Source organism: Hypanus sabinus, chromosome 5 (genome assembly GCF_030144855.1).
Source record: "Hypanus sabinus isolate sHypSab1 chromosome 5, sHypSab1.hap1, whole genome shotgun sequence".
NCBI classification, from domain to species: domain Eukaryota; kingdom Metazoa; phylum Chordata; class Chondrichthyes; order Myliobatiformes; family Dasyatidae; genus Hypanus; species Hypanus sabinus.
The window spans coordinates 185109851-185131173 of record NC_082710.1 but is presented as its reverse complement, the minus strand read 5'-3'; the positions used below and the strand labels follow the sequence as shown (position 1 = coordinate 185131173).

Genomic DNA, 21323 nt, shown 5'->3' with positions numbered 1-21323 from the left:
GACGTCTCCCGTCAGTTACGTGGTGAAATTCTCACTTGTTGGGTACTGTGTGTCTGCCGTATCACCTTCAGAAAAATACGCTGGCAGTTTATGGTGTATCTCTGTGAAATTTGCCTCTTCGCTGTTTTTTGAATCTCCGTCTTCAAGATCATCTCTTCGCTACAATTCGAATCTAAAAGTCTCTCCTCTCAGTTCCCTCAAGAATTCCTGAAAATTTCTGAACTGACATTCTGAGACTGTGCTTCAGTAAGACTCTGTTAAGGATTGTTTCTAAGTTTAACCATTTGGGAGCTATAGACACAGAGCGCTGTAAACTTCGAGTGAAGATATTTGCTTGTTCAGTTTTCAATGCCTCTGCTTGAGAGTTAAGAAATTATGTTGTTTTCCGTTAATATCCTGACTCCATTCCACATCTATTATTGCTGGTTCCAGGTAACAAAAAATTGGGGGCTCGTCCGGGATCAACCAATTTGTAGCTTTTTAGTTAATGAGCGATCTAATTGGGAAAAAGAAATACCAGATTCTTCTTGTTTAAATGGATTTTCAGCTTTAAGAATTCAGCAACAGTGGATGTTGAGTGTATTCTGGAATCACCAACCCCTGCAGCATTAGGAAAAGCAGAAAAGGTTGAGGTGCTGGAAATTGCTAAGGAATTGATGCTTACAGGGATAACAATGGCTACGACCAAACCGGTGATTAAAAACAAGATAGCTGAGCACTATGTGGCTACGAATGTCTTTGATGGGATGGAGATGTGCCTAGAATATGGAGGGAAGTCTGCGACCCTTTTAGAGTCTGCTAAGTTGCTGATGTGTTTGTCATAACCCATAAGGTTAAGTTTCTCCCAAATGAGAGCTTCCAAGAGGGTAGCTGAAATTATCCGGGTGAACAAGAAGTTAAAGCTGGGATTGGATAAGTAAATATCAGGTGGTGTGATTGGGGTAACCTTGCGTCTACTCTTGCCTGGGAGGTAGTTTTCCCTTGAAGATGGTCCTCTTTGTGATAAGCTACTCTTGGTGACAATGCATTCGTGGATTCGTTTTGTAGAGTGCTATATCATAACCATATATGTATGGTATATTTTATAGATGTACATTTGTATATTGTGTAAATAGTAGTTAAAATTTTGCTCGTATTAGATCAAAATTTTCTCTCCTTTGGGGGACATGTTATGAACCCCAGCTGCAACACCTGGGATGGTACGTGATGTACTGGGAATCTGTGTATTATGTACCCTGGTATCAATTCTTGGGATGGTAGGTGATGTACTGGAAATCTGTGACTTTGTTTCTGTGAGTGTCATGCAATGACCTATCCCACAGTCTAAAAAGAGCATCGAGTCGAGTATGGCTTCGAACATGGAAAGACACCAGTGAGTCGAGGCTGGTTGAAACTTTCAGTAGCTCAAGGAGTGAGTTGAGAGTGATCCAGAGTATTGATAAATGAGTCTCTCGGTTGCTACAGTGGAGGCATTTGCAGAGAAGAGGGGAGAGAAAAGGTTTGAAACAGAAGAAACCTAGTGACACAGAGATCACTGTTTGGACTGTCTCCAAGTTGCCCGCAAGGGTGAGTTTTATTCCATTCGAATACGGAAGTGTGGTTGTCACATAGTTAATCCACAGGAGTGTGTTCTCTGGTGAGGGAAAACCTTTGTGAACACCACATGTGTGTAAACCCTTGTCTGGGTGTGGTAGTTCACTGAATAAGGCATCCATTCATGGATTCAGTATGCAGAGTGCTATATGATAACTGTATAGGTATGGTACAGTACTGTTTTGCACAGCACTCACACAATGCTGGAGGAACTCGGCAGGTCAGACACCATCAATGGGGAAAATAAACATTGGACACTTTGGCCCGACTCCATTTACTGTTTCCTGCACTGGCTCGTGCTTCACTCCGGGTTTTCCCGCATTGCAGTTCCTCGTCACCGAAAGGACCGAGCGAGGGCGCTCGACGAAGGTTGACCTTAGAGTAGTTTAACAGTTTGGCTCAGCAGTGCGGGCTGAATGGCCTGTAGCACAAACCTGCAGGCGCTGGAAATCTTCAGCGGCACACAGAACATACTGGAGGAACTCAACAGGTCAGACAGCATCCCTGGAGAGAAATAAACTGTCGATGTTTCAGGCTGAGACCATTCACCAGAACTCTCTCATCATTGTACTCTTTCTCTCTGTGCATTATTTATTTTAAGAAATATTTATTTTAAATAATTATTGTTGTAACTTACAGAATTTTTCATGATTATACTGTAGTGCATCTGGAAAACCAAAAATTTCATAGATCGTAGAACAAAGTCGGCCCGACCTTTACACCCACCCTAAGATCAACCTAACTTTTTGCTCCTACATAAACCTCCGTTGGAAGATACATGTCAGTGATCTAAAATTGATTCTCGTTATGGTTCACATTCAGATTTAGATTCTGAGGAGGCTGAAGGGCTCCTTCGGATAACAAAATTACAAGTGGGGTAAGTGTATAATAGCAAGGGGGATTACAAGCAGGCTTTTCCCCTGGGGTTGGGCAAGAATAGAACTAAAAGTCAAGGGTTGAGGGTGAAAGGTAAAATATTTCATGGGAACATGAAGGGGAAGCTTTTCACTCAGAGGATGCTGGGAGTGTGGAATGAGCTACCAGCACAGATAGATGTGGGTTCAATTTCAACATTGAAGAACAACTTGGTACATGAATGGGAGGGGTATGAAGGGATACAGTCCAGGTGCTGGTCGATGGGACAAGGCAGATTAATAGTTTGGTACAGAGTAGATGGGCCAAATGGCCTGCTTCATGATGTTGTGTCTTTCATCAGCGAGAAAGGGAGATCATGGGCAGAGTTGGGTGAAACAATGAAAGAGGAGTCGATTGGTGAGTAGGGGTTTATTGCATTCCTCCTCCTAATCGATAAAGACCAGGCTCTCGTGAAGCATCTGCCTGAGCCACGGCTGCACCTTTAACAGGTTGATGTGGAAATCGCGGGCATTGTTCCTGTCATGATGGAAGTCTGTACACACGTTTATCGATCCCCAGCTCACCACACCTGCCTGCAGAGAGCAGAAGAGACGCCCCGTCAGAATCAGCCAATAAATACAACAGATTCTGCAGAAGCTGTAAATCTGGAGAAACACACACAAAATTCTGGAGGTCAGGCAGCATTTATGCTGCCTTCTCCAGGACTGGAAATGAAGGGGGACAATGCCAGAGGTGGGAGCGAGATGAAAGAAGACAATATAGAAGGTGACAGGTGAAACCAGGTAGACGGGGGAGGGGGAATGAAGTAACCATCTGGAATGTGAGAGGTAAAAAAGCTAAAGGGCTGGAGAAGGTGGAATCTGATAGGAGAGAAGATTAGGCAATGGGAGAAAGGGAAGGAGGAGGGGAACTGGGGGGTAATGGGCATGTGTGGAGAAGAGATCAGCGGAGAGGGGAAGCAGAGTGGGGAACTCAAGAACATGGGAGGGGAGGGGGAAAATTACCTGAAATTAGAGCAATCATTCCTTCAAGTCGGAGGGTGCCCAAAGGAATATGAGGCTTTGCTCCTCCAACCTTAGAGTGGTCGAAGTGGAGGCCATGGACCAGCTTTCAGAATGGGCATGGGGGTTGGAATTAAAATGGATGGCCACGGTGAAATCCTGTGTGTTTTTCTTTGTGGATAGAGTGAAGGCGGAAGGTGCTCGGTAACGTTGCGGGGTGGGAGGAAGCACTGGGATTATAGTGTGTGTAATGGCAAGAAGTGCAAGTTGTGAGCTAGTTGTCAGTGTGTGGACTGGGGACGGGGTGCTCTGGGTGTCGAGGAAGAGGGGTGGGGGGCTTGGAGACAGCTGTGGTTTGTATGGAATGTGAGACATTAAAGGCCCAAGAGGGTGGGGTAGGGATCACAGAGGGGTGACGGGACATCGAGGGTATTTGATCATATAGTAATAATGACATTTATAGAGCACTCTTCATAAAGACTAAGTTATTATAAAGGTATGGATTTATTTATTTTACTATTTTTATTTTATTTGGTGATATATCGTGTGGAAATATAAAATAAAAGGTAAAAGTAAATATGTAAATAAAAGACAAAATGATGTTAGTTAAAAGCAAGGTTAATTAAGTAGGTTTTGAGCTGGTGTTTAAAAGTGCCAACTGAGTTTTGGGTATTGAGTTCCACGGCTTAGGAGTGTGTGTCTGACGCTGCATGGTTGCGGGGGACGGTGCAGGGTGTGGTTGCGGTCAGCCGAGCGCTGGGTGAGCATCCGGCCGGAGAAGCAGGGGGGCGCTCCAGGTTGTGACGGGGGTAGTGAGTGGCAGGGTCCAGAGACGGAGTGGGGGGGGGGGGGGGTGCCAGGGAACAGCTCCCCGCCTGCGGCTAAATATGCTTGTCGGCTGATGAAGAGCTTCGGCCCCAAACATCGAATATTTACTCGTTTCCATAGATTCCGCCTGGCCTGCCGAGCTCCTCCAGCATTTTGTGTGTGTTGCTCCGGATTTCCCCCATCTGCAGATTTTCCCCTGGCTGAGGTCTGCAGTTTGACCCAGTTCACTGGGTGGGGAGGTGCGACGGGGGAGTGGAGGTGTTGACGCTTGGCCACGCAGCCGTGAGGTTCCCGAAAGAGAGGGATAAATTAGATTTATTTGTCATGTGTACATCGAGGACACACAGTGAAATGCGTTGCTCTTGGGTCAATGGCCAACAGTCCGAGGATGTGCTGTGGGGCAGTCTGCAAGTGTCGCTATGCTTCCATTACCAACATAGCATACCCACAACTTACAAACCCCGTCTTTGGGATGTTAGTAACCCGGAACGCACACGGGTACGGGGAGAATGTACAAACTACTTCCAGATGATGGAGGGAATTGAACTCAGGTTACTGAAAATGTAAAGCGTTACCATAGACTCCCATGCATCCCTAGTTCCCACCCCCCGGACACTCAATCACACTCCCTACCCCCACTGCAACATCTCCTCACACTCTGCGATCTACCGCCCATCTACTGACCACTGTGCACAGTGACCATGTTACTGCAGCCACAGCACGGCCCACTGACAACCACGTGAACTGCATGTACTGCCCTGGAACAGGCCGCCCGGCCCATCGTGTCCGTGCTTTCCTGAGAAAGCTGGATCTGCCCGTGCTTCTACTCCCCACAGCCCATGGCTTCTCATGGTCACATATCTCTGTAGAGGGAGAAGATATGCAGCACAGAACAGGCCCTGATGGCCAGCAACCCACCGGTTTTACCCTAGCCTAACCACAGGACAATTTACAGTGCCCAGATAATCTAACAGCCAGCACAACTTTGGAGGGTGGTAGCAAACAGGAGCACCCGGAGGATACCGATGTGGTCATGGAAGAACATACAAAGTCCTTACAGATGACAGCGGAATTGAACACCGAATCTGGAATGTCTCAGCTGAAATGAGTCACGCTGCCCACTACGATACCATGGTGCAATGACCATTGTGTGGGATCTTGCTGTGCATCAGCTGACAGCTGTGGTTCAGGAGAACTCCAGCCGTGTCTGGGGTTCGAGACAGGCTGGGTCAGATTCCCCTCTCAGCTGACAGCTGTGGTACAGGAGAACTCCAGCCGTGTCTGGGGTTCGAGACAGGCTGGGTCAGATTCCCCTCTCAGCTGACAGCTGTGGTACAGGAGAACTCCAGCCGTGTCTGGGGTTCGAGACAGGCTGGGTCAGATTCCCCTCTCAGCCGACAGCTGTGGTTCCGGAGAACTTGAGCCGTGCCTGGGGTTCGAGACAGGCTGGGTCAGATTCCCCTCTCAGCCGACAGCTGTGGTTCAGGAGAACTCGAGCCGTGTCTGGGGTTCGAGACAGGCTGGGTCAGATTCCCCTCTCAGCCGACAGCTGTGGTTCAGGAGAACTCGAGCCGTGTCTGGGGTTCGAGACAGGCTGGGTCAGATTCCCCTCTCAGCCGACAGCTGTGGTTCAGGAGAACTCGAGCCGTGTCTGGGGTTCGAGACAGGCTGGGTCAGATTCCCCTCTCAGCCGACAGCTGTGGTACAGGACAACTTGAACCGTGCCTGGGGTTCAAGACAGACTGGGTCAGATTCCCCTCTCAGCCGACAGCTGGGGTTCAGGAGAACTCGAGCTGTGCCTGGGGTTCGAGACAGACTGGGTCAGATTCCCCTCTCAGCCGACAGCTGGGGTTCAGGAGAACTCGAGCCGTGCCTGGGGTTCGAGACAGGCTGGGTCAGATTCCCCTCTCAGCCGACAGCTGTGGTACAGGAGAATTCGAGCCGTGTCTGGGGTTCGAGACAGGCTGGGTCAGATTCCCCTCTCAGCCGACAGCTGTGGTACAGGACAACTCGAGCCGTGCCTGGGGTTCGAGACAGGCTGGGTCAGATTCCCCTCTCAGCCGACAGCTGTGGTACAGGAGAACTCGAGCCGTGCCTGGGGTTCGAGACAGGCTGGGTCAGATTCCCCTCTCAGCCGACAGCTGGGGTTCAGGAGAACTCGAGCCGTGTCTGGGGTTCGAGACAGGCTGGGTCACTTTCCCCTCTCAGCCGACAGCTGTGGTTCAGGAGAATTCGAGCCGTGTCTGGGGTTCGAGACAGACTGGGTCAGATTCCCCTCTCAGCCGACAGCTGTGGTTCCGGAGAACTCGAGCCGTGCCTGAGGTTCGAGACAGACTGGGTCAGATTCCCCTCTCAGCCGACAGCTGTGGTACAGGAGAACTCGTGCCGTGCCTGGGGTTCAAGACAGGCTGGGTCAGATTCCCCTCTCAGCCGACAGCTGTGGTTCAGGAGAACTCGAGCCGTGTCTGGGGTTCGAGACAGGCTGGGTCAGATTCCCCTCTCAGCCGACAGCTGTGGTTCCGGAGAATTCGAGCCGTGTCTGGGGTTCGAGACAGGCTGGGTCAGATTCCCCTCTCAGCCGACAGCTGTGGTTCCGGAGAATTCGAGCCGTGCCTGGGGTTCGAGACAGACTGGGTCAGATTCCCCTCTCAGCCGACAGCTGTGGTCCAGGAGAACTCGAGCCGTGTCTGGGGTTCGAGACAGTCTGGGTCAGATTCCCCTCTCAGCCGACAGCTGTGGTCCAGGAGAACTCGAGCCGTGCCTGGGGTTCGAGACAGTCTGGGTCAGATTCCCCTCTCAGCCGACAGCTGTGGTTCAGGAGAATTTGAGCCGTGCCTGGGGTTCGAGACAGGCTGGGTCAGATTCCCCTCTCAGCCGACAGCTGTGGTACAGGAGAACTCGAGCCGTGCCTGGGGTTCGAGACCGTCTGGGTCAGATTCCCCTCTCAGCCGACAGCTGCTCTGCGATCTGTCCCTCCCGCTCACCCATTCCCCGATCCCGTGGCCTTTCGGCGGGCAAGACTCACCTGGATGAACCGTCTCTTCATGTTGATGAACAGCGACCCTCCGGAGTCACCTGTGAGTCAAGAAGGGTAACGTACAGGTTGAGTCGGTGGCAAGTAAGGCAAATGCAACTCTGTCATCCAAATGAAGAGGACAGCAAGGACTCTGGGAATGAAAGGGTTAATGGATCAGGAGTACTTTATGGCTCTGGGCCTGTTCTCCTTTGAGTTTAGAATGAAGGAGGTTCTCGCTGAAACCTGTTGGATATTGAAAGGCCTAGATCAAGCAGTCGTGGAGAAGATGTTTCTTGTACCGGCGGAGTCCAGGACCAGAGGGCAAGTCTCAGGACTGAGGGACGTCCGTTTCGGCAACGATGAGGAGGGATTTCTTTAGACAGAGGGTGCTGAATCTGTGGAGGCCAAGTCATTTGGTGTATTTTAAATGGATGTTGATAGGTTCTGGATTAATCAGGGTATCAAAGGCTATGGAGAGAAGGTAGAAGAATGGGGTTGAGAGGATTAATAAATCAGACATGATGGAATGGCTGAGCAGGCTCGATGGGTTGAATGGCCTAATTCTGCTACTGTGTCTTATGCTGTTAAGATCCAGAGACAGGCTACTGGTCCAAGCTCAGTACGCTGATCCCACCCAATGAGACAGGGAAAGGACGGTAGGGTACAAGGACCACAGTGTACAAAGGCAGTTGAAAATCTCGTCCAGAAGAAAGGAAAAGCTTACAAAAGGTTCAAAAACTGAGGTAATGATAGAGAGTTAGAAAATTATAAGGCTAGCAGGAAGGAACTTAAGAATGAAATTTGGAGAGCCAGAAGGGGCCATGAGAAGGCCTTGATAAGCATGATTAAGGAAAACCCAAACGCATTCTACAAGTATGTGAAGAGCAAGATGTGAGAGAATAGGACCAATCAAGTGTGACTTTTGAGAAGTGTGTATGGAACCGGAGGAGATAGCGGAGGTACTTAATGAGTACTTTGCTTTAGTATTCACTATGGAAAAGGATTTTGGCGATGACTTACAGTGGACTGAAAAGCTTGAGCATGCAAACATTCAGAAAGAGGATGTACTGGAGCTTTCTTTCGGAAAGCATCAAGTTGGATAAGTCTCTGAGACTGATGAGATGTGCCCCAGGCTACCGTGAGAGGTGAGGGAGGAGACTGCTGAGCCTCTGGCAATAATCTTCTACGTTATCAATGGGAATGGGAGAGGTTCTGGAGAATTGGAGGGGTGCAGATGTTGTTCCCTTATTCAAGAAAGGGAGTAGAGATAACCCAGGAAATTATAGACCAGTGAGTCTTACTTCAGTAGTTGGTAAGTTGATGGAGTAGATCCTGAGAGGCAGGATTAATAAACACTTGGAGAGGCATAATATGATTAGGAATAGTCAGCATGGCTTTGTCAAAGGCAGGTTGTGCCTTACAAGCCTGATTAAGTTTTTTTGAGGATGTGACTAAACACATTGATCAAGGTAGAGCAGTAGATGTAGTGAATATGGATTTCAGCAAAGCATTTGACAAGGTGCCCCATGTAAGACTTATTGAGAAAGTAGGGAGGCATAGGATCCAAAGGGACCTTCCTTTGTGGATCCAGAACTGGCTTGCCCACAGAAGGCAAAGAGCGGTTGTAGACGGGTCATATTCTGCAAGGAGGTCGGTGACCAGTGGTGTGCTTCAGGGATCTGTTCTGGGACCCTTCATGATTTTTATAAATGACCTGGATGAGGAAGTGGAGGGATGGGTTAGTAAATTTGCTGATGACACAAAGGTTAGAGGTGTTGTGGATAGTGTGGGGGGCTGTCAGAGTTTACAGCAGGACATTGATAGGATGCAAAACTGGGTTGAGAAATGATAAATTGAGTTCAACCCACATAAGTGTGAGGTGGTTCATTTTGGTACGTCAAATATGACAGAATATAGTATTAATAGAAATATAGAAAACCTACAGCACAATACAGGCCCTTCAGCCCACAAAGCTGTGCTGAACATGTCCTTACCTTAGAAATTACCAAGGGTTACCCTTTTTTTCTGAGCTCCATATACCTGTCCAGGAGTCTCTTAAAAGACCTTATCATATCCACCTCCACCACCATCATTGGCAACCCATTCCATGCACTCATCACTCTCAGTGTAAAAAAAACTTACCCCTGACATCTCCTCTGTACCTACTTCCAAGCACCTTAAAACTGTGCCCTTTTGTGCTAGCCATTCCAGCCCTGGGAAAAAGCCTCTGACTATCCACATGATCAATGCCTCTCATCATCTTATACACCTCTATCAGGTCACCTCTCATCCTCCTTTACTCCAAGGAAAAAAGGCCAAGTTCACTCAACATTTTTCTCAGGGCTGAAAAGGCTAACACAAGGGGGGCACGTCATCTCACAGTGCCTGACGGCAACTGACCCGCAGTGAAACTGAGACTTGGGGATATTAGTGTGACATGGGGAGAGGTACAGCTGGGTGCACGCACATACACACACACACACACACATAGAAACATGCTCATGCAGATATATATATACATAATGACACAGACAGAGTCAAATATCTTTTGGTAAGATGGTGGCGTGCTCAGTCGCAGCGGGTTCTAAAGGGCCAACCAAAGATGTTTGTGTATATGTTTTTATGATCGCTAGATTGCTTGACATTATGAACTTTAAGAACTGAAGGTCTCGCCTATTAGGGCAGGGCAGGGAGGAGGGAGAAGGAGTGAGGGGCAGGGAGATATCTCACCATAGCATGTGTTGTCCTCCAGAGTGGGGTCACTTCCCCCTGTGCAGAGGAATCTGTCGGTGACCACTTCCCTCACATCTTTCACATGCCGATATTCCGGAGACTCCAGCGCTTTCCTCTCACAAGCTAGCCGCGGCTGTAGGAAACCAACATGGCAGTGAGTCCACCAAGAGTCCAGGCACCCAAGCCAGCCGCCACCACGGGGCATCCTCCCAAGCCTCGTATAGACCCGCGAGGGAACAGTACCGTGTACAGAGACAGGGATACGGCGAACGCTGGGAATAGCGAAGAGCCTTTCTTGGAAGTTCCTCAAGAACTGGACCTACGTGCCTCAAAATTCAAATTCTGAGTACATTTATTATTAATGTACATATAAGTCACCATATATACAATCTAAGATTTATTTTCTTTCAGGCATTCACAGTACGTACCAAGAAAGGAAAAAGAAATAATAAAAATAATGCTTTGAAAATATGAACTGGAGAATGTTCAGAGAGGCTGCTAACCATGGAAACCGCGTTAACATCGAGGGATACGCGGATTCGGTGACTGGGTACATAGAGAAGTGAACTGAGGATTTCACCATTATGAAGCACATCTGGGTGAGAGCAAATCAGAAGCCACAGATGCTCGTTCTAGGCTGCGGGATTGTGATGCTGCTTTCAGATCGGGAGATACGATAGTTGTCAGGAAAGCAAGAACTGATGACCACACTTGTCCGATGACCACACCTGCAATAGGTGCATCCAGCTGCCGCTCCTATCAGACCGAGTTAGGGAGTTGGAGCGGGAGCTGGATGAACTACATTCGGGAGGCAGAGGCAGAGATAGATAAGAGTTATCAGGAGGTAGTCACATCGAAAAGACAGGAGGTAGGCAAATGGGTGACAGTCAAGAGGGGCAGGGGGAGCAGACAGAGAGAGCAGAGCACCCCTGAGGCCATTCCCGTCAACAATAAGTATACCGTTTTGGATACTGTTGGTGGGGATGACCTACCAGGAACAAGTTGCAGTGGTCCTGTCTCTGGCACTGAGGTTGGACCCTCGACTAAGAAGGGGAGGAGGGAAGAGAAGAGAGCGGTACTGATAGGGGATTCTATAGTGGGGGGGCAGATAAGAGATTTTGTGGGGAAGATCGGGAGTCTCGGATGGTATGTTGCCTCCCTGATGCCGGGGTCGGAGACATCTCAGATCGGGTGCAGGTTATTCTCGAGAGGGAGGGCAAGAACGCAGATGTTGTGGTCCATGTAGGGACCAGGGACGTGGGTAGGATGAGTGAGGGGGTCCTGCGTAGTGAGTTCAGGGAGTTAGGTGTGAAGCTGAAGAGCAGGGCCTCCAGGGTAACAATCTCAGGATTGCTATCTGTGCCACGTGCGAGTGAGGCAAGGAACAGAAGGATTATACAGATTATTACGTGGCTGAGAGGATGGTGCAGGAGGGAGGGCTTCAGGTTTTTAGATAATTGGGCTTTGTTCCAGGGAAGGTGGGATCTGTTCCGATGGGACGGTTTACACCTGAACTGGAGTGGTACTAACATTCTTGCAGGGAAGTTTGCTAGTGCTTCTCAGGGGGGGTTTAAACTAAATTTGCAGGGGGCAGGGATCCAGAATGCGAGAGAGGATAGCGAGATGAAGAATAAAGGACAGGTGGGGACTACACGTTTCTGGAATATTAAGTGTGTAGTAGAGAAAGGTGAGGCGGAACAAGTGATAAGGAGGACACATGTACAGAGGGATGGTCTGACAGAACATGCAGTTAAAAGTGCAGAAAGAATAAGTAAATTTAGGAAGGACAACAAAATTCAAGGGACGTATAGCCCGATGGGAGTTCGGGGAATAGGCAGCGATTTAAACAGAAAGAGGAGAAATGGGCTAAAAATTCTATATTTGAATGCACGAAGTGTCAGAAATAAGGCGGATGAGCTTGAAGCCCAGGTGCGAATGGGTAACTATGATGTTGTTGGGATAACAGAGACATGGCTGCAGGGAGATCAGACCTGGGAAATGAATGTACAAGGGTATACGTGCTATCGTAGGGATAGAAATGTGGGCAGAGGGGGTGGGATGGCCCTGTTGGTGAGGAATGAGATTCAGTCCTTTGCAAGGGGGGGGACATAGGATCAGGAGAAATAGAGTCTGTGTGGATAGAACTGAGGAACAGTAAGGGCAAAAGGACCCTAATGGGTGTTGTCTACAGGCCACAAAACAGTAGCATGGATATTGGGTGCAAGTTGAATAGGGAGTTAACATTGGCATGTGGCAAAGGTAATGTCGCAGTAGTTACGGGGGATTTCAACATGCAGGCGAACTGGGAGAATCAGGTTGGTGCTGGACCCCAGGATAGGGAGTTTGTAGAGTGCCTATGAGATGCATTCTTGGAACAGCTTGTACAAGAGCTGACCAGGGACAAGGCTATTCTGAATTTAGTCTTGTGTAATGAACAGGATTTGATAAGCGATCTTGAAGTAAAGGAGCCATTAGGAGGTAGTGACCATAATATGGTAAGTTTTTATCTGCAATTTGAGAAGGATAAGGGCAGCTCGGAGGTGTCAGTGTTGCAGTTGAACAAAGGAGACTATGGAGCCATGAGGGAGGAGCTGGCCAAAGTTAACTGGACGGATAGCCTAGCAGAAAAGACAGTGGAACTGCAATGGCAGGTATTCTTGGGAATAATGCACGAGGTGCAAAATCAGTTCAACCCCCAGAGAAGGAAGGATTCAAAGGAGGGAAAGGGGCCACAGTGGTTGACAAAGGAAGTCAGAGATTGCATAGCATTAAAAAAAATGGAAATATGACAGAGCTAAGGTGAGTGGGAGGACAGATGATTGGGAAATGTTTAAGGAACAACAGAACTGAACTAAAAAGGCAATACGGGGAGAAAAAATGAGATAAGAGCGCAAGCTAGCCAGGAATATAAAGGAGGATAGCAAAAGCTTTTTTTAGGTATGTTAAGAGAAAGAAGATAGTTAAGAACAATGTTGGGCCCTTGAAGAATGAATTGGGTGAAATTGTTATGGGAAACAGAGAAATGGCAGAAGAATTTAATAAGTACTTTAGATCTGTCTTCACTAGGGAAGACACAAGCAATCTCCCAGATGTTTGGATGGGCCAAGGACGTAGGGTAACAGAGGAAATGAAACAGATTGACATTAGGAAGGAAACAGTGATGAGTAGACTGATGGGACTGAAGGCTGACAAATCCCCAGGTCCAGATGGTCTGCAACCTAGGGTACTAAAGGAGGTGGCCCTGGAAATTGCAGATGCATTGGTAATCATTTTCCAATGTTCCTTAGATTCAGGATCAGTTCCTGAGGATTGGAGAATGGCTAATGTTATCCCACTTTTTAAGAAAGGAGGGAGGGAGAAAACAGAGAACTATCGTCCTGTCAGCCTAACATCAGTAGTGGGGAAGATGCTAGAGTCCATTATTAAAGATGAAATAGTGGCATATCTAGATAGCAGTAATAGGACTGGGCCGAGCCAGCATGGATTTACCAAGGGCATATCATGCTTGACTAATCTATTGGAGTTTTTTGAGGATGTAACCAGAAAGTTAGACAAGGGAGATCCAGTGGATGTAGTGTACCTCGATTTTCAGAAGCATTTGATAAGGTCCCACATAGGAGATTGGTGGGTAAAATCAGAGCTCATGGCATTGCGGGGAAGATATTGACATGGATAGAAAACTGGTTGGCAGATAGAAAGCAAAGGGTAGCAGTGAATGGGTGTTTCTCGGAATGGCAGGTGGTGACTAGTGGGGTGCCACAGGGCTCTGTATTGGGACCACAGCTGTTTACGATTTACATCAATGATTTAGATGAAGGCATTGAGAATAACATCAGCAAGTTTGCTGATGATACTAAGCTGGGTGGCAGTGTGACATGTGATGAGGATGGTAGGAGAATTCAGGGTGACTTGGATAGGCTGAGTGAGTGGGCAGATACTTGGCAGATGACGTTTAATGTGAATAAGTGTGAGGTTATCCACTTTGGGAATAAGAACAGGAAGGCAGATTATTATCTGAATGGTGTAGAGTTAGGTAAGGGAGAAATACAAAGAGATCTAGGAGTCCTTGTTCATCAGTCACTGAAGGTGAATGAGCAAGTGCAGCAGGCAGTGAAGAAGGCTAATGGAATGTTGGCCTTTATTACAAAGGGAATTGAGTACAAGAGCAAGGAAATCGTTTTGCATTTGTACAGGGCCCTGGTGAGACCACACCTGGAGTATTGTGTGCAGTTTTGGTTTCCAGGGTTAAGGAAGGACATCCTGGCTGTAGAGGAAGTGCAGCGTAGATTCACGAGGTTAATTCCTGGGATGTCTGGACTGTCTTACGCAGAGAGGTTAGAGAGACTGGGCTTGTACACGCTGGAATTAAGGAGATTGAGAGGGGATCTGATTGTAGCATATAAGATTATTAAGGGATTGGACAAGATAGAGGCAGGAAATATGTTCCAGATGCTGGGAGAGTCCAGTACCAGAGAGCATGGTTTGAGAATAAGGGGTATGTCATTTAGGACAGAGTTAAGGAAAAACTTCTTCTCCCAGAGAATTGTAGGGGTCTGGAATGCACTGCCTTGGAAGGCAGTGGAGGCCAAGTCTCTGGATGCTTTCAAAAAGGAGCTAGATAGGTATCTTATGGATAGGGGAATCAAGGGATATGGGGACAAGGCAGGAACTGTGTATTGATAGTAGATGATCAGCCATGATCTCAGAATGGCGGTGCATGCTCAAAGTGCCGAATGGTCTACTTCTGCACCTTTTGTCTATTGTCTATAACTGTGGTTTCCCACTCCCCAGGAAGGTGAAATGGGAGCATTCTCAGAGAATGTACAATCACTTTTGCAATATACACAGACTCAAGGTGCATATGGCAGGGAATTTAGAGGTTTACAGACTACAAGACTACCCTGCATGTCAGTGACCAGGGTATCTCACTCTCTGAGTCCAGAGCTAGAGGCCACAATTTAAGAATAAGGGGTAAGCCATTTAGAACAGAGTTGAGGAAAAACTTTTTCACCCAGAGAGTTGTGGATCTATGCTTTGGATGCTTTCAAGAAAGAGTTAGATAGAGCTCTCAAAGATACTGGAGTCAAGGGATATGGGGAGAAGGCAGGAACAGGGTACTGATTGTGGAAGATCAGCCATGATCACATTGAATGGCGGAGCTGGCTCAAAGGGCCGAACGGCCTACTCCTGCACCTATTGTCTATACCAGGCAGTGCATTCCAGGCACCCAAGAATCTGTGTAAAAAAACTTGTCCCTCACATCCCCCTTGGACCTATCCCTCTCACCTTCAGTTCAAGCCCGCTGGTGTTAGACACTTCAACCCTGAGAAAGAGATAAACTCAGTCCATTCTAACAATGCCTCTCATAATCTTGTACACCTTTGTCTGATCTCCCATCAGCTTCTGGCGCTCCACAGAAAACGACCCAAGTTTAAGCAGGCAGAATCATGGTAAACCTCTTCTGCCCCCTTTTCCAAAGCCTCAACATCCTTCCTATAGCGGGGCGACTAGAACTGTGTGCAATACTCCAGATGTGGCCTCACCAGAGTTTGACAAAGTTGCAACTTCGCCTCTTGACTTTTGAACTCAATGCCTTGACTGATAGAAGCAAGTGTTCCATAAGCCCTCTTAACCACCTTATTGACCTGAGCAGCCACTTTCAACTAGCTATGAGACTGGTCCTGAAGATATCTCTGCTCAGCAACACTGTTAAGGACTCCTTGCATTTGCCCTACCGAGGGGCAACGCCTCACAGTTATTTGGGTTAAACTCCACCTGTCATTCCTCTGCCCATATCTGCAACTGATCTATATCGTGCTGTATTCTTTGCCCGTCTTCTACACAGCCCACAACTCCACCAATCCTGGTATCATCTGCAAACTTACTAATCCACCCATTTACATTTTCATCCAGATCATTTGTATACATCACAATGAGCAGAGGTCCCAGCACAGATCGTTGTGGAACATCACTAGTCACAGACCTCCAGCTGGAATAAGTCCCTTCAACCACCACTCTCTGTATTTTATTTGCAGCTGTGGATGCCAGATCATTTGGTCAATTTAAGGCAGGGCTAGATCGGTTCTTTACTGGACATGGTATCAAAGATTACGGGAAGGAGGCCGGGAAGTGGGGCTGAGGAGGGGCAAAAAAGGATCAGCCATGATTAAATGTTGGAGCAGACTAGATGGGCCAAATGGCCTAATTCTGCTCCTATATCATATGGTCTTGTGATATCTCCCCTGATGCAGCTGTGATAGTGCAAGTACCCCACCCCCCTTTTTTTTTATCTCTATCTTTTCTAAATCTTCAGAAATCTGGTATATTAATCACCCATTTTCTTATCACTCTCAATGATGGTTACAGCATCGTAGTTCCATGTACTGATCCATGCTCTAAGTTCATCATCCTTACCCATAATACACCTGGCATTAAAATATACACACTTCAAACTGTCCAAACCATTATACCTGTTGTTTCGATTTTGCTTTCCCTGATCTTCTTGTCCGATCCTTCCCTTACTGACCTGGGGCTCTGCTTCCCTAACCCCTGCAAGATTAGTTTAAACTCTCCTGAGAAGCTTCAGCAAACCTCCCCGCCAGGATATTGGTTCCCCTCCAGTTCAGATGCAATCCATCCCTCTTGACAAGGCCACCCTTGATTGTTTTGATTGTTAAAAGCATGGACAGAGTGGATGTGGCAAAGTTGTTTCCCATGGTTGGGGAGTCTAATACGAGAGGGCATAACAAGGATTGAAGGGCATCCATTCAGAACAGAGATGCAAAGAAATTTTTTTTAGCCAAACGGTGGTGAATTTGTTGCCACGGGCGGCAGTGGATATGAGCAGCCAGGCCATCATAGGTTATGGTGAGAAGGTGGGAGAGTGGGACTAAATGGGAGAATGGATCAGCTCATGATAAAATGGGCCAAATGGCTGACTTCTACTTTGTCTTATGGTCTTATGGAAAAGATGAAATATAGACAATAGACAATAGGTGCAGAAGTAGACCATTCGGCCCTTCGAGCCTGCACCGCCATTCTGAGATCATGGCTGATCATCTACTATCAATACCCGGTTCCTGCCTTGTCCCCATTTCCCTTGATTTCCCTATCCATAAGATACCTATCTAGCTCCTTCAGAAAGCATCCAGAGACTTGGCCTCCACTGCCTTCCAAGGCAGTGCATTCCAGACCCCTACAATTCTCTGGGAGAAGAAGTTTTTCCTTAACTCTGTCCTAAATGACCTACCCCTTATTCTCAATCCATGCCCTCTGGTACTGGACTCTCCCAGCATCTGGAACATATTTCCTGCCTCTATCTTGTCCAATCCCTTAATAATCTTATATGCTACAATCAGATCCCCTCTCAATCTCCTTAATTCCAGCGTGTACAAGCCCAGTCTCTCTAACCTCTCTGTGTAAGACAGTCCAGACATCCCAGGAATTAACCTCGTGAATCTACGCTGCACTTCATCTACAGCCAGGATGTCCTTCCTTAACCCTGGAAACCAAAACTGCACACAATACTCCAGGTGTGGTCTCACCAGGGCCCTATACAAATGCAAAACGATTTCCTTGCTCTTGTACTCAATTCTCTTTGTAATAAAGGCCAACGTTCCATTAGCCTTCTTCACTGCCTGTTGCACTTGCTCATTCACCTTCAGTGACTGATGAACAAGGACTCCTAGATCTCTTTGTATTTCTCCCTTACCTAACTTTACACCATTCAGATAATAATCTGCCTTCCTGTTCTTACTCCCAAAGTGGATAACCTCACACTTATTCACATTAAACTTCATCTGCCAAGTATCTGCCCACTCACTCAGCCTATCCAAGTCACCCTGAATTCTCCTAACATCCTCATCACATGTCACACTGCCACCCAGCTTAGTATCATCAGCAAACTTGCTGATGTTATTCTCAATGCCTTCACCTAAATCTTTGATGTAAATCATAAACAGCTGTGGTCCCAATACCGAGCCCTGTGGCACCCCAGTAGTCACCACCTGCCATTCCGAGAAACTCCCATTCACCGTTACCCTTTGCTGTCTATCTGCCAACCAGTTTTCTGTCCATGTCAATATCTTCCCCCCAATGCCATGAGCTCTGATTTTACCCACCAATCTCCTATGTGGGACCTTATCAAATTCCTTCTGAAAATCGAGGTACATTACATCCACTGGATCTCCCTTGTCTAACTTTCTGGTTACATCCTTGAAAAACTCCAATAGATTAGACAAGCATGATTTGCCCTTGGTAAATCCATGCTGGCTCGGCCCAATGGAGAACACAGGGAGACTTGGATAGGCTGGGTGAGTGGGCAGATACTTGGCAGATGTCATTCAATGTGAATAAATGTGAAGTTATCCACTTTGGAAGCAGGAACAAGAGGGCAGAGTATTGTCTGAACGGTGTAGAGTTAGGTAAGGGAGAAATGCAAAGAGACCTAGGAGTCCTAGTTCACCAGTCAATGAAGGTGAATGAGCAAGTGCAACAGGCAGTGAAGAGGGCAAATGGAATGTTGGCCTTTGTTACAAGGGGAATTGAGTACAAGAGCAAGGATGTCCTTTTGCATTTGTACAGGGCCCTGGTGAGACCACACCTGGAATATTGTGTACAGTTTTGGTCTCCAGGTTTAAGGAAGGACATTCTGGCAGTTGAGGAAGTGCAGCGTAGATTCACTAGGTTGATTCCTGGGATGGCAGGGCTGTCTTACGCAGAGAGATTGGAGAGATTGGGCTTGTACACGCTGGAATTGAGGAGATTGAGAGGGGATCTGATTGAAACGTTTAAGATAATTAAAGGATTTGATAGGATTGAGGCAGGAAATATGTTCCAGATGTTGGGAGAGTCCAGTACCAGAGGGCATGGATTGAGAATAAGAGGTCAGTTATTTAAAACAGAGTTGAGGAAGAGCTTCTTCTCCCAGAGAGTTGTGCAGGTGTGGAATGCACTGCCTCGGAAGACGGTGGAGGCCAATTCTCTGGATGCTTTCAAGAAGGAGCTAGATAGATATCTGATGGATAGGGGAATCAAGGGATATGGGGACAAGGCAGGGACTGGGTATGGATAGTGAATGATCAGCCATGATCTCAGAATGGCGGTGCAGACTCGAGGGGCCGAATGGTCTACTTCTGCACCTATTGTCTATTGTCTATCCTATCACTGCTATCTAGATATGCCACTATTACATCTTTAATAATGGACTCTAGCATCTTCCCCACTACTGATGTTAGGCTGACAGGACAATAGTTCTCTGTTTTCTCCCTCCCTCTTTTCTTAAAAAGTGGGATAACATTAGCCATTCTCCAATCCTCAGGAACTGATCTTGAATCTAAGGAACATTGGAAAATGATTAACAATGCATCCACAATTTCCAGGGCCACCTCCTTTAGTACCCTAGGATGCAGACCATCTGGACCTGGGGATTTGAAATATGAAAGCAAGCTAACAAATAACTGTGGATAGTAAAAGCTTTTTCAAGTACATAAAAAAATAAAAGAGAGATGAGAGTGGATATAGGACCACTAGAAAATGAGGCCGGAGAAATAATAATTGGGGACACGGAGATGGCAGATGAACTAAATGAGTATTTTGTATCAGTCTTCACAGTGGAAGACACTAGCAGTGTGCCTGATGTTGTAGTGTGTGAGGAAGAGAAGTGAGTGCAGTTACTATTACAAAGGCGATGTTGCTCAAAGTGCTGAAAGACCTAAAGGTACATATCACCTGGACTAGGTGAACTGCACCCTAGGGTTTTGAAAGAAGTAGCAGCAGAGACTGTGGAGGTATTAGTAATGATGTTTCAAAAATTATTGGACTCTGGCATGGTGCCAGAGGACTGGAAAACTGCAACTGTCATTTCACCCTTTAAGAAAGGAGGGAGGCAGCAGAAAGGAAATTATAGACCAGTTCGCCTGACCTCAGTGGTGGGGAAAATGTTGGTGTCAATTGTTAAGGATGAGGTGATGAAGTACTGGGCAAGATAGGACAAAGTCAGCATGGTTTCCTTCAGGAGAAATCTTGGCTGATGAACCTGTTGGAATTCTTTGAGGAGATTACAAGTAGGACAGATAAAAGGGATGCAGTAAATGTTGTATATTTGAATTTTCAGAAGGCCTTTGAGAAGAAGCAACACGTGACTGCTTATCAAGTTAAGAACCCATGGTAATACAGAAAAGTTATTGGCATGGTCAGAGCATTGGCTGATTGGTAGGAGGCAGTGAGTGGGAATAAAAGGATCCTTTTCTGGTTGGCTGCCAGTGACTAGTGGTGTTCCACAGGAATCAGTGTTGGGACCACTTTTTTTAATGCTGTATATCAATGATTTAAATGATGCAATAGATGGCTTTGTTGCCAAGTTTGCAGATGATACAAAGTTTTGTGGAGGTGAAGTTTTTGAAAGTTGAAAGGCCTAGACAGAGTAGATATTTCTTGAACAAGAAGGCACAGCATCAGGATAGAAAGATGTAGATAGTGTTGAGCAAACAGGTAGGCTGCTGGAGGACTTGGACAGATTTGGAGAATGGGCAAGAAAATAGCAAATGAAATACAATGTTGGAAAATGCATGGTCATGCACTTTAGAAGAAGTTATAAATGTGCAGACTATTTTCTAAATGGGAAGAAAATCCAAAAATCTGAGATGCAATGCAGAGGGAGTTGGGAGTCCTTGTGCAGAACACCCTAAAGGTTACTTGCAGGTTGCGTCGATGGTGAGGAAGGCAAATGGCATGTTAGCATTCATTTCAAGAGGTCTTGAATACAACAGAGAGATGTGATGCATGTAAGGCACTGGTGAAACCTCACCTTGAGTATTGTGAACAGTTATCTAAGAAAAGATGTGCCAGCATTGGAGAGGATTCAGAGGAGGTTCACAAGAATGATTCCAGGGATGAAACGGTTATCATACGAGGAACGTTTGATAACCCTGGGCCTGTATTTTCTGGAAATTAGAAGGAGGAACTCACTGAAACCTTTCGAATGTTGGAAGGCCAAGACAGACTAGATATTTCTTGGACAAGTAGGCACAGCATCAGGATGGAGAGGTGTCCATTTAAAACAGAGATGTGGAGAAATTTCTTCAGATAGAGGATGGTGAATTTGTGGAGTTTGTTACTACAGGCAGCTGTGGAGGCCAGGTCATCGGGTGTATTTAAGGCAGAGATTGCTCGGTTCTTGATTGCCCACTGCATCAAAGTTTACGGGGAGAAGTCTGGGCAGTGGAGCTGAGGAGGGCAAAGGGGATCAGGCATGATTGAATGGTGGAGCAGAATTG

General features: G+C 46.9%; 1 protein-coding gene across 3 annotated transcripts in view; it reads right to left on the bottom strand.

The window, feature by feature from the left end:
- Positions 1-2162: 2162 nt before the first annotated feature.
- LOC132394734 (complement factor B-like) overlaps positions 2163-21323 on the bottom strand; it is a 250516-nt gene continuing 231355 nt past the window's right edge. For 2 of the 3 annotated variants that reach the window (XM_059971130.1, XM_059971129.1), the window contains exons 16-18: positions 10045-10180; positions 7324-7373; positions 2164-3041 (exon numbers count right to left, since the gene is read on the bottom strand). In XM_059971130.1, the coding sequence (XP_059827113.1) occupies positions 2895-3041; positions 7324-7373; positions 10045-10180 (333 nt within the window). In that variant the 3' untranslated portion in view covers positions 2164-2894. Of the gene's footprint in view, positions 3042-7323; positions 7374-10044; positions 10181-21323 lie in introns of all 3 variants that reach the window. The other variant, XM_059971127.1, reaches the window with a different exon arrangement.